The 12,751-nt window shown below is 46.4% G+C and overlaps 3 protein-coding genes across 3 annotated transcripts; all 3 read left to right on the plus strand.

Moving 5' to 3' along the window:
- The first annotated feature begins 2,843 nt into the window (after window positions 1–2,843).
- On the plus strand, window positions 2,844–3,287 carry LOC141821624 (phytosulfokines 5-like). Its single transcript, XM_074708993.1, has 3 exons — window positions 2,844–2,964; window positions 3,042–3,115; window positions 3,175–3,287. The coding sequence occupies exons 1-3, from the start codon at window positions 2,856–2,858 to the stop codon at window positions 3,280–3,282; spliced, it is 291 nt and encodes a 96-aa protein (XP_074565094.1). The 5' UTR covers window positions 2,844–2,855; the 3' UTR covers window positions 3,283–3,287.
- Window positions 3,288–6,655: 3,368 nt separating this feature from the next.
- Window positions 6,656–9,102, plus strand: LOC141820705 (serine/threonine-protein kinase AGC1-5). The gene is made up of 2 exons (XM_074708076.1): window positions 6,656–7,271; window positions 8,058–9,102. Exons 1-2 carry the CDS (start codon window positions 6,739–6,741, stop codon window positions 8,878–8,880), a joined length of 1,356 nt encoding a protein of 451 aa, XP_074564177.1. The 5' UTR covers window positions 6,656–6,738; the 3' UTR covers window positions 8,881–9,102.
- A 2,615-nt stretch (window positions 9,103–11,717) lies between these two features.
- Window positions 11,718–12,545, plus strand: LOC141816280 (zinc finger A20 and AN1 domain-containing stress-associated protein 5-like). The gene has a single exon (XM_074704092.1). It carries the CDS (start codon window positions 12,073–12,075, stop codon window positions 12,487–12,489), a length of 417 nt encoding a protein of 138 aa, XP_074560193.1. The 5' UTR covers window positions 11,718–12,072; the 3' UTR covers window positions 12,490–12,545.
- Window positions 12,546–12,751: the final 206 nt, after the last annotated feature.

The following is a 12,751-nucleotide window of genomic DNA, read 5'->3' on the forward strand; positions in this document are numbered from 1 at the left end:
TCATGCCCTCGACAACTTAACCAAGACATCACGGCCTCAACAACTCGACGAAGACATCACGACCTCAACAACTTGGCCAAGACATCCCGGCCTTGACATCTCGACCATGATATCTCACCGTCCGCAACTCGGTCATGACATCTCGGCCACAGATCAAACATCCCGGCCTCAACAACTCGGCCAAGACATCTTGGCCTCGACAACTCAATCAAGACATTCCGACCTCGACAACTTGGTCAGGACATCCCAGCCTCGGCAACTTGGCTATGACATCTTGACAACTCGATCAAGACATCCTAACCTCGACATCTCGACCTTGGCAATTCAGCCATAACATCTCACCCTCGGAGACTCGGCCAAAACATACCGACTTCAACAACTTGGCCAAGACATCCCAGCCTCGGTAACTCGGTCAAGACATTCCACCCTCGACATCTAAGCCATGACATCCCTACATCAGCATCTCAACCATGGCATCTCGTCCTTGACAACTCGGCCAAGACATTTCGATCTCGACACCTTGGTTATAACATCACGGCCTCGACAACTCGGCCAAGACATCTCAACTTCGGTAACTCGGTCAAGACATTCCGCCCTCAACATCTCAACCATGGCATCCCTGCCTCGGCAACTCGGCCATGACATCTCATCCTCGACAACTCGGCCAAGACATTTTAATCTCGACATCTCAGTCATGACATCATGGCCTCGACAACTCAGCCAAGGCATCCCGTCCTCGACAACTCGATCAAGACATCCCATCCTCAACATCTCAGTCATGACATCATAGCCTCGACAACTCGGCCAAGGCATCCCGTCGTTGACAACTCGATCAAGACATCCCATCCTCAACATCTTGACCATGACACCTCGGCTTCGACATCTCGACCATGATATCTCAGCTTTGACAACTCGGCCATGACATCTCGACCTTGGTCTTAGATCCCAACATCATCTCTGCCTCAGCCTTAGTCGTTGACTACGTCTGTCTTCAACGTCACTTCATATTGACCTTATTTCCTCTTCATTCTCTTCATCGATGATCTTCGAAGAGCACGCATGTCGGATTGTTCGTTGACTAGTAATTTGATCATCCACGATATTTGACTAAAATAAATTAACGTCATCTGTTGGAATTGAACTCATGACTGTTACTGATCTTTAGAGGATGCACACGTGCATCAGATTGTTCGTTAACTGGTGACTTAACTGCCCACGGTATCCGACCTGAACAAATTTATCGTAGACCATCTCTGTCTTTGCCTCGGATCTCAACACCATCTCTATTTCGGCCTCAAACCTCGCGCCATCTCTGTCTCAGTCTCAGAACTCGACACCATCTCTGTCTCAATCTTAGACCTCAACACCATTTCTGTCTTGGATCTCAAATCTCGGTACTATCTTTGTCGGGGTCTCAGACCTTGGTACCATCTCTGCCTCGGTCTCGGATCTTGACACCCTCACTGTCTTGGCTCTACTTGCCAACACTGTCTATTCTCAAGGTCACTTAACATCGACCTCACTCGCTTATCCCTCTTTGGGTCGAATCGATACTCTATGGAATCCACAAAGAACATGTGCGGACAACGACGGTGAATATTTTGAAACATGCATGGGACACCATATGAGTGATAAAGCAGTTTTGTAATTGTCAGGCCTGGTCCCTTTGATGTCATCCATTAGACATGTGGTGTTTGGCCATTAGAAAGGTCACCAACGGCTGTCAAATCCCTACTAGCTCTCATTGAAATGACGAAGAGGAGGGCAACGTTCAACGTGAAGATTGTCTTCTAATAACTATATAAATCCTACATAGGTAAGGAACAAAGGACTCTCACTTTTTTTTTACAGATACTCCATTAAACTTCCTCTTGATTTTTCTTCTTTTTCTTCCTCCTGCTTGGAACACAAGGGGCATAATCCTAATTGGAGCATCAAAGGGGTATGAACCCTTCTCCGGTGTGATTCTGACTCATTGATGAAGTATCTTTCATGCCTCTTTAATTATCCTCTTCGTTATTGATCTCCGGAGGACACACATGCATTGGATTGTTCGTTGATTGATGGATTGACCATCTACGATATATATTTGATCAGAATAATTTTTTTTATTCTTGTTTCTATTATTTAATATCACTATTCTAATATTACAAAGGAGTTATAATAGTCCAGCTTCCTTATCTCCCAATGTCATCGATCCTATACAAGGTACTTTCAGACATCTTTATAGACTTTCATTATTCAAAATTAAAGTGCCACATCACTAATACATTAATGTTTTCCCCATGCAAATCTTGAAGTCTTTCCAGGGCTCAAAATCAATGTTTTAGGACATAATACTTTCGCGTTACTCCTAAAAATGTGCATCATGCCAAGATTGATTGTGTATTATATATTATCGAGATTTCTATTAAGATTCATTGTGGGCAGGACCATAAAAAATGCACCATCGAATGATGAACACAATAACAGCCTTTGATCCATTGCACCATGATGCACTGCAATTGCAAGCTCATGAAAAGACCCGCAAGCAACACATGCACTTCAACTTTTGAAAAAGTGGCACCTATCCATGTTTTGAAAATTAAAAACAAACCTAGCAATGGACAATCTTGATGTCCTCTTAAACTGATCAAAATGGTTGATCTCTGATTTCGAGCATGACACGATCGAGTGGGTTGTGCCTGCACCAGACTTTGCATTGTGTGCCTGCTTAATTTGACTTCTCCTCTTCTTCACCTTCATCTCATGCCAAGTGTTAGTGCTCACTCATTTATGTACTGTGTGTGTATATATTCTCTAGCCTCGCTGCTGCTGCTCTCCACATCTGTCATCTCTAGCTGCAGACTTCAGAAATGAGGCAGTCGTCTCCTTTCTTCTTCCTGCTGCTGCTGCTCCTCCTCCTCGCCTTCCACACCGCAGCCATGGCTTCTCGTGTTCTTCGTCCACCGAGTGCAGGACAGGGTGATCAATTAGACACAGATGCCTTTTCCTTAACCTACTAGATGGCGATTCTCTAATGGTTGCCCTTTGGAAAACAGGAGAAGACAAGACTACAGGGCCTGAAGAAATGAAATATGAAGCAGTGGATGAACTGGAGTTCCCTTGGCACAATGTGAGTCCTTTCTTCTTATACTGTCCCGTTTATGAATCTGCTAATTGTTGGCTCAGCAGGTAGGCACGGAGGGATGCGAGCATGGGAACGAAGAATGCCTGGACAGGAGAGTCATGTATGAAGCTCATCTGGACTACATCTACACGCAGCATCGCCCTAAGCCGTAGTCGAGCAACAGACTTGAGGGAGGGGGAAGGAAAGTGTAATCCATGGATCAATCTTTGCTCAATAAAAAAGGGCTTCTTTTTCCCTTTTTCTTTTCTGAGACATGCATCAACAGATCATAGCTAGCATGATAAACACCTCGAGTCTGTTCTTTGTCCTAATTTGAAATACAGCACAGTGAAGATGTGATGGACGCCAAGTAAAATGACACTCAACAAAACATTCAGCGGAATCTTATCATGAAACAAATGCATGCTCAACTCCAGTAACAGTGTCGCACAGGGGTAGCTCGAGAGTTATTAAGCTTGCGACCCCAGCTACCATTTATTATTGGAAGGAAGTCAAATATGTAGGAATTCAGTTCTCATCGATAATTGCTTTAGCCTTTAGCACATGCATGCAGCTAAACTAAGAAGCCTAGGTCGATTTATGGTAGTGAAAAACTTTAGTTGGGGTGCACGAGAAAGCCACCACTTCCCACAAACAAGTGGCCTGCAACTTTTTTTTTGGCTGGGAGAAGTGGCCGCTCCATTAACTGTGGTCAATGGTGGTGCAGTGAGGGACTCAAACACTGGGAGGATGAGAGTCAGAATTCAAGACCCTGAAAACCAAGATGTATAAATCTATTCTATTTGCCATGTTTTTAAATAAGGTATAGTGGTGTAAATATAGGAAGGGTGAACAAGTTCGATCGTGCTAATTAACCCCTAGGTTGCAGCTAATGTTTTCTTCCTAAAGAGTACTGCAATTTCATATTACTGCATGCATGGCTGACAACCTGACGCCTGAAAATAGAACAAGCAATGGAACATGAACAGGACCTCGTGCACTAAACTTTGGATCATTTTAGTAGGTCATCATGCTCCTTTATCTATTCAATTTCTTCTCCCCAGTGGAAATGCATTCATGGGTCATCATTATCAGCAAGCATGCAGTAGAACCTGAGAAGGCAATAATCGATGGCTGACTGGGGAAGGACCCACCTAACAGTGTAGAAGAAGAGGTTGCTCATTTAAACTGCATTCTATTCAATATAAAGTTTTAAAATCCATATTTTATGATGTAACTCTTAATGAAAAACTCAGTCCTCGATCATGTGATAGAATCAAACTAAAGTAACTAGGCAATTGGAAACTCAAAGCTCCTCTAAAAGCTTTTATTTTCTAATTTGGCAGAGACTTGTTGACTTAAACTTTAACATTGACAATTGTAAAATTCACTTACTCAGGTTTTCAGAATCCATACGATGATGATTCTTTTTATTTGACAGTCATTTTTGTTGGTTCCATGAGGCAGATAGCAAAACAAGCTCTTCCCCTTCTCTCTTTTGTTGATCTAAATTGTAAAACTCAGCATTATGTATGACGCGGCGGATCCTGAATGGTTCTACGTGGCAGAGTAAGTCAAGAAGCAGGCCGATGTGTCAGATCAAAAAGTCCATAGTCAGTTTTAGATGTATCATTTCAACCATCTAGGTCACTTGGTCCTTTGGCTCTCTCAGTCATTCCGATCTCGACCATCTCAATCACTCGGTCCCTTGACTCTCTCGATTATCCTGACCTCCACCATCTCGGTCACTTGATCCTTTGGCTCTCTTGGTCATTTTGACTTCGACCATCTCGATCACTCAATTCTTCGGCTCTCTCAGCCATCTCGGCCTCGACCATCTCAGTCACTCGATCCTTCGGCTCTCTTGGCCATTTTGATCTCGACCATCTCGGCCACTCGATCCTTGAATTCTCTCGGCTATTCCGATCTTGATCATCTCGGTCACTCGGCCCTTTAGCTCTCTCGGCCACTCCAATTCAGAAGTTGTCAAAATCTCTCAAGCGTGCAAGCCCTACCAAAGAATCAGGATGGTTACGAGATTGTAAGGCCTGGTTCCCTAGATCCCCTCGTATCTGCGCCTACAACTAAAAGGCGAGAATAATCAGCACTGCTAAGCCATAGGGCGGTTACAAGGTTAACAGATTTGGTCCCCCATATGCCACATATCGAGGCCACTTGGCAGCGATTATTAGAACTTATCCCCTCGACCCCAACAGAAGTCTATCCGAGTCAACGTGGATATTCCTTTCTGTAAGTATATAAACCCTCTCGCATGTATGAAAAGTTCTCTCCGGGCTTTCAGCAACTTTCGATACTTCTTCTTCTTCCAATATTAACTTGAGCGTCAGAGTGACCTATCGAGAATCCCTGATATCCTGTTAATCTGATCGTTCAGCTTCTCTTCAAGTCCCTTCGCCTAGCTGGAGCAACAATGTGTGAGTCAGCAGATTGTTGACTGATAACTTTACCGTCCATAATATCCAACCGGAATAATGTACATGAAAAATTTAAGAAACTGCAAAACGTGCAATTCATCGTCTTGCTCTCCTGCATCGTCACTATTACGTGCCCACAGCAATTCCATGTTAATCGACTATGGCGGAGTGGGTGAGTGAGAGTCCCTTCACATGGGCCTTCCATGCTAATAGGCTTTAGCCGTTGGATAACAGACTGAGCAACCCAGTCCAAATTGAATGTTAGAGGTACTGCAATTCATAAAGACACCACATGACGCTTCTGTTTGCTTCGTTGAGATGAGTCGTTGAGTGTGTATGAGAGATATTAAGGTGTATTAGATGTGAGGGATGCAACATTAAGTTGCCATTGGAAAGTGTAGCAGAAGGCAAGGAAGGAGAGCTAAAAACGTGTATCCTGAGTTGACTACTGTATGCAGATTTGGAGTGCCACAAACTGTGTCAGCTTCTGAGCAAAGCAAAGGCCCTTGGCTTGATGCAAAACTAGAAAGGAGAGCTAGTGCTGCCTGTGCTCAAAACACGGATCCTGTAATCTCATATACCTCCAATGATGAAGCTGTATGCTTGAATCGGTGCAACCGCAGCTCCCTGTGCTCAAAACACGGATCCTGTAATCTCATATATGAGCTCTCCTCCAATGAAGAACCTGTATGCTTGAATCGGTGCCACCGCAGCTCTTCTTCAACCACCCTTTTTGGCGTTTGGAGGAGACATGAAGGGACTTCCACTGCCGAACATCAAAAATTTTATACAGGCTCGGTCTCTGCACCAAACGCCATATCCCATGATATTGTATTCTTTGCTTAAACGCCATATATCCCACGGTATTATAGAGTAGACAATTCCGCAAACAGGTTCTTGCATATTCTTTAGTTATTGATTTTATTATAGTTTTTTTTTTCACGATGCGGGATCCACGGCTTGCACGGCCCCACTGGTTTGCCGGTTCGGCGTGCCGTTCAAATTAATAACCCTCCAGTCTCGCGCGGCCCGGCTCGGCCCGGTCCGGTCGCATCAGCCTTGTTCCGCTACAAATCCCCCTCTTCGCCGATTCGGTTCGCTTCCCAATTCACACTTCGCAGTCTCCCTCCCTTCGTCTTCCGCTCGTCGCCGCCTCCGCCTCCGCCTCTTTCTCGACCTCATTCCGGTGGAGCCATGCCGGACGATCTCGTGGACGACCTCCAGAGCATGAGCTTCGGCTCTTCCGACCGCTCCGGCGTCTCCAGTTCCCTTTCTTCCTCCTCATCCTCCTTCTCCGCCTCCCTCCACAAGCCTCGTCTCACCAGAGACCCCATCACCGACGCGATCCGCCGGCTTGGATCTTCGGCCGGAGGCGGGCCGGGCGGGAACCCGCTCTCCATGTCGGATCTGAGGTTCGTGCGGCGGCTTGGAAGCGGGGACATCGGCAACGTGTACCTAGCGGAGATCAAGTGCGCCGGGGCGGAGGAGCTTCTGCTGGCGGCCAAGGTGATGGACAAGAAGGAGCTCGAGGGGCGGAGCAAGGAGGGGAGGGCTCGGACGGAGCGCGAGATCCTGGAGGCACTCGATCACCCCTTCCTCCCTCACCTCTACGCCTGCGCCGAGAACGACCGCCATTTCTGCCTCCTCACCGAGTTCTGCCCCGGCGGCGATCTCCACGTTCTCCGCCAGCGCCAGCCCGGCAAGCGCTTCGACGAGGCCGCCGTCAGGTAATCCGCAAAAACCAAAACCAAGCATTAACTATTTAGTAACTCGATCGGTGGCCACATCGTCATCTCATAACCCATCGAATCCCTCGGGCAATGCTCAATAAACTAGTATGTGAATGGACCAAATCTTCAGGAATTATCTTTTTCGAGAAAATAAAAGGCGTAGATTAAGGAAGGAAAAGACGTTAACATATGATCATTGCATATATAGTGGATCCATGCGTTGGTGAAAGGGGGGTCTTGTCCTATCAATTGAAATCAATTAGTTCAGTTTGGATCCATGCGTTGGTGATTAGCTGTTGACGGGGACGCTGTCTGAGAGTGTGGGCGCGATGCTCGATCGTTCAGTGGCTTCGCTGGCCCACTTCAAGCCCCCTCTGCTTCCTCTGCTTCTTTCTCCACGCGATCCAGAGTAGTCAGTTCTTCTTCTTCTTCTTTTTTTTTAAAGTCCTTTCTTGGAGTCTGCCGGCCCTTCCGGTCCCCGGGGCACCTCACATGTACTCATGTTCATCTTCCACGCCAGCCTTCATCCCGCCCCATGCTTGGGGTGAGCAGTGGACCATGGTGCTACGAGTGGAGCAGAACGCGGATCATATCACTGGCTAATTTAATGCAATACTTTGTTTATTAGTTAATGCAACAGCTTCACGTGGGCTCAGTTCTAGCCCCTCCAGCAGTTTGTTTGTCCTTTTTTTTTTGAATTTTATTTGCGTCGATCGATCCTCCTGCGCTGCGTGCAAAGTAAAAGTAGTTTTAATTGTTGTGCATGTTAAAATTTGGATGCAGGTTCTACGCGTCGGAGGTGGTGGTGGCCATGGAGTACGTCCACATGATGGGCATCGTCTACCGAGACCTGAAGCCCGAGAACATCCTCGTGCGCGGCGACGGCCACATCATGCTCACCGACTTTGACCTTTCCTTCAAGTGCGACTCCGCCGCCGCCCCCGCCGCGCAGATCGTTACCGACCAAATTCCGGCCCTGCCGGTGCCTCGCTCCGGCGTCGGCGGAAGAGGAACCGAGTTCTCTGCGGCCTCCTGCATCATCCCCAGCTGCATCGTGCCCGCCGTCTCCTGCTTCCACCCGGCCAGGCGCAAGCGCAGGAAGCAGCAGCAGCCCGGGCGCCGTGGCCCGTGCCTGGAGTTCGTGGCCGAGCCGGTGGACCTCCGCTCCATGTCCTTCGTGGGGACGCACGAGTACCTCGCGCCGGAGATCGTCTCAGGGGAAGGCCACGGCAGCGCCGTCGACTGGTGGACGCTCGGCGTCTTCGTGTTCGAGATGCTTTACGGCGTCACGCCGTTCAAGGGCCCCGACCACGAGCTGACGCTGGCGAACATCGTCGCGCGGGCGCTGGAGTTCCCCAAGGAGCCGACCGTGTCAGCCGCCGCCAGGGACCTCATCGCCGGCCTGCTGGTGAAGGACCCCGATCGGCGGCTGGGCTCCACCATGGGCGCCGCAGCCATCAAGCGCCACCCCTTCTTCAACGGCGTCAAATGGGCGCTACTTCGGTGCGCCGCGCCGCCCTACGTGCCGCCTTCGTTCACCCTCAGTACCCACAGCGGCGATGTGTCGGACGACAGCTGTCCCGGCACGCCAGTGGACTACTACTAATACTTAGAGCCCCATTGGACAATACGTCTGGTCAACGCAAGGAGAAGGAGGTGATGGGATCGCCGGAAAGGCTTGACGGCGCATGCTGCTGCATAGGCGAGGAATTTTGATTACTGGTCGCCGGAAAGTCACTGTTAGTTAAACGTTATCTACATGGGTGGGGATTTTCTTTCTTAATTAACAATTTAAGCTTACGACTATAAATAGATCAATCGAATATCGTCCGAGATTTCTTAATTAACAATTGTTTAACTAACATTGGACATTATGATGATTAAAATATATATAATCAAGAATTTTATGTAATTTGTAAGGATTAGTGTATTAATCATTGAAAGCTAATTATGGATTGAAATTTTAATCGAAATAGATTTATGTGACCAAACTATTGAATTGTATTACATCTTAATTTAAGGTAAACTAAGAAAATAATTCAATATTCTATCCTAGTTAATTATATTCATAGTAAAAATTTTATTAAATTTCATTACAAAAATATAATTAATACGGTAAATATCCATTTGCCTAAACTTATAACTTAAATAGATCATAACGAAACTATTGAATTATTTTTCATTGTTGACGAAATTTTATTCCACCGAAGAATCATTTTTGCATTGAAATTATACAAACCACTCGAATATTAAAAGTCGAGCGTAAAATGATTACATTCCATACTAATTCACACTTATCAATGTATTAAAAATACAATAATAATTGATGTGGTGGATCCTTATTAATCCTACATGGCAAAAGTCAAAAAGAGGACATAAGACTAATGTGTTAAGTCAGAAAGTCAATAATTAATCTTAAGTGTACCATCTCGATCACTTGACCTATCTTTCAACCATCCCATCTTTGACAGTCTTAGTAACTTGGCCTATCTCTCGGTCATCCCGTCCCCGACAATCTCGGTCACTCAACTTATCTCTCGCCCATCCCATGCTCGACAGTCTCAGTTACTCGATCTATCTCTCTGTCATCCCATCCCTCGACAGTCTCGGTCACTTGGCCTATCTCTCGATCATCCCGTCCCGTCACTCAGCCTATCTCTCGGCCATCCCGTTTCCGATAGTCTCTGTCACTCGACCTATCTCTTTCAGCCATCTCGAACTCGACCGACTCGGTCACTCGGTCCCTCTCTCGGCCATTCCGAGCTCAGAAAATGACAAAAGCTTTCAAGCGTGCAAGCCCTGCCAAAGGATCAGGACGGTTACGAGGTTGTCAGGCCTGATTCCCTAGATCCCCTTGTATTTGCGCCTACGACCAAAATGTAAGAATAATCAACATTGTCGAATCATAGGACAGTTACGAGGTTGACAGATTTGGTCCCCCGAATGCCACATATCAGGGCCGCTTGACAACAACTATCAGAACTTGCCTCCTCTGTCACGATAGAGGTCTGTCCTCAATCCTCATGCCGATGTGAATATTTCTTCTCGTGAGTATATAATTTCTCCTACAGGTACGAAGACTCCCTCTCTCAATTTTCAACAACTTCATACACTTCTTCTTTTTTCTTTTTTTATTGATTTGAGCGTCAGAGTGGTATGTCGGAAATCCTCAGTATCCTACTAATCCATTTACTCAATTTTTTAAAATCCCTTCGCCGATGGAAGTGATAGTGCGTGAGGTGGTGAATCATTGATTGATAATTTAACTGTCTACAGTATCACAAAAAAATACTATGAAATTTACAAGAAATAATTCAAGTCGACTTGATTATTCAATCTTTTATCGCCATCCGTAGCATGGCATGCCTTATCTCCATCTCTCTCGACGTCCTATTCCATGTGTTGTTCCGATATGACTAGAGAAAAGATGACGAAAAATATTCTCTAGTGGTCGACTCGAGGCACCGATAAGATTGTGTTAGTGTGCACGACAATGATTAGTAGCTTGTTAACGGGTATTAATAAATTTTAATTAAACTATATATGCCGAATAAGATCATGAAGTAAATAAAATATACCGATCACTGTCCTTTCAGTCATCATATCTTTCATTCAAGTGGTCGATCGATGCATCATTTCAAACACTATGCGATTAATTGAATTAGTTTTAATAATTCGGATTTTCAATTCTTCGAGTAAATCTGAAAACTTATCTCCCTGATTAATTAATTAGTTCAACGCTCAGAAAGCTTGAGATCTCAGGATAATCATCAAAGCCATGATCACCCACCGAGCATCTGGCCATCAGTCTGCATTATTGTGTCGGCTCGGTGGAGATGGAGAAGATGCTGCTGCTGCTGCTGCATAAAACCTAACGGCAAGTGACAAACGTCAAGTGGCAGAGCTAGAGACGACAGAGAGGGTGGAGAAGCCCCGGTGGATATGCTGCAGTGTTCCGGCCATGCACATACGCGACTGTCGGATAAACTGCGTCGCTGGCTTGCCCACTTGCCAATCGCATCGTTGTCGATCGATCATTTCAGAAAGTTTCAGGATTAGATTGTTGGAGACAGAGGCGGCAGGGGGGAAAAGTAAGATATGGAAGGAACAAGAATAATAATTGGGGACTTGCTTCTACAGTTTGGTAGCTAGCTAGCTAGCTCTGGCAGAATTCGAGTCGGCCGTACCTCACCGACTTGTAGTTTCTGTCGCCATTTGTCTCTGCTGTTTGAATTGTAGTCAGCTGGGAATAAGAGCGAGCTCGCGCGCAGCTGCCTGCGCCGCCGCAGTATCTGCGCGTCATCGGAATGCATGTGGGTTTCAGGACGAAAGAAGAGAAAGCGATCGAGAGGGGAGAATGATCTGGAGAACTTAGTCATAGGCAAATCTTATACTTATATTTATAATCCTATTAATTTTGAAGAAGATCGATTTGATTCTAACAAATTTGTTACGCAATTAACCTTAAAACTAGAATAAAAACGATTTATTTCAGACGAGTAGTGCGATTTTTTAACATACCGCCGCCGCCGCCACCACCGCCGTCCTTGTCCTTTTACTTTCATAAGGTATTATCTCTTTTCTCATATCGTCTCTGTGCGGTGTTGAATTTTCAAATGGGATTCAGTCGCCTTCCACCGGAAGCAACGGATTGATGAACCGTGACGCCAAAGATTTGATTTTTGTTTTTTTTCAAAGAAATAGATGAGGTACCGCCGGCGGTGGATTTTTCTGTCGACGTTGGTTTTATCTTTTCCTGTTCGTAGATTGATTGATCGGGAGAGGATCAGTGAGGAGGATGGAGGAGGAGCAGCGATTCGAGGAGGGCCACCTCTTCGGGAGCCCCGCGACGCTCGACCTCTGCTCCAAGTGCTACCGCGAACACTGTGTCGAGGAGGAGCGGCGGCGGCGGAGGCAGATTCAGGATTCTGCCGCAGGTAAGGTAGCCGCGGAGAACTCCCGCCAGACCTTGGATCCCTCGATCGCCAACTCCTCCGCGATCCGGGCAGAGATCGCGGCGGTGGCAGATCAGGCAGAAGAGGTGGAGAGGAAGGAAGGTAGGGCAGCGGCAGGACCACGGAAGTTTTCCATCGGCCGCGAGCGATTCCGCTACGTAGAGCAGCACGGGTGCAGCTTCGATTTCAAGGCTGCCGGCCGCGGCGCCATCTCGCGCGCCAACCCCGTCGTCAAGGCCGACGAACTCCGGAAGATCTGAAACAATTTCCTGCCTCTGCCTCTACCGAATCGACGGCCGTGATCTCGCCATCCTGACATGATAATTTGATTTTTTTTTATAATAATTCATGTATCCAATTTTTAAATCCGATTAATTTTAGAGTTAGTTTAAAATTTCCCACCAATCACCAGAATAAATTGGAAAAGACGTCCAACATCTTTTGATTGTGCTCCCCATTTAAAAGAAAATTCCTGCAAATACACTGTAGTTGAGGATCGAATCGTAAGTGGTAGTTGAGGAT

Source organism: Curcuma longa, chromosome 2, assembly GCF_044706935.1.
Source record: "Curcuma longa cultivar G26 ecotype Majalengka, Jawa Barat chromosome 2, ITB_CL_G26_1.1, whole genome shotgun sequence".
Classification (NCBI taxonomy): domain Eukaryota; kingdom Viridiplantae; phylum Streptophyta; class Magnoliopsida; order Zingiberales; family Zingiberaceae; genus Curcuma; species Curcuma longa.

Coding starts and splice junctions, on each gene's coding strand:
- LOC141821624 (XM_074708993.1), top strand. CDS start 2,856: ATGAGGCAGTCGTCTCCTTTCTTCTTCCTGCTGCTGCTGCTCCTCCTC. Junction 2,965..3,041: donor TCCACCGAGTGCAGGACAGG/GTGATCAATTAG, acceptor TTTGGAAAACAG/GAGAAGACAAGACTACAGGG. Junction 3,116..3,174: donor TGGAGTTCCCTTGGCACAAT/GTGAGTCCTTTC, acceptor TTGGCTCAGCAG/GTAGGCACGGAGGGATGCGA.
- LOC141820705 (XM_074708076.1), top strand. CDS start 6,739: ATGCCGGACGATCTCGTGGACGACCTCCAGAGCATGAGCTTCGGCTCT. Junction 7,272..8,057: donor TTCGACGAGGCCGCCGTCAG/GTAATCCGCAAA, acceptor ATTTGGATGCAG/GTTCTACGCGTCGGAGGTGG.
- LOC141816280 (XM_074704092.1), top strand. CDS start 12,073: ATGGAGGAGGAGCAGCGATTCGAGGAGGGCCACCTCTTCGGGAGCCCC.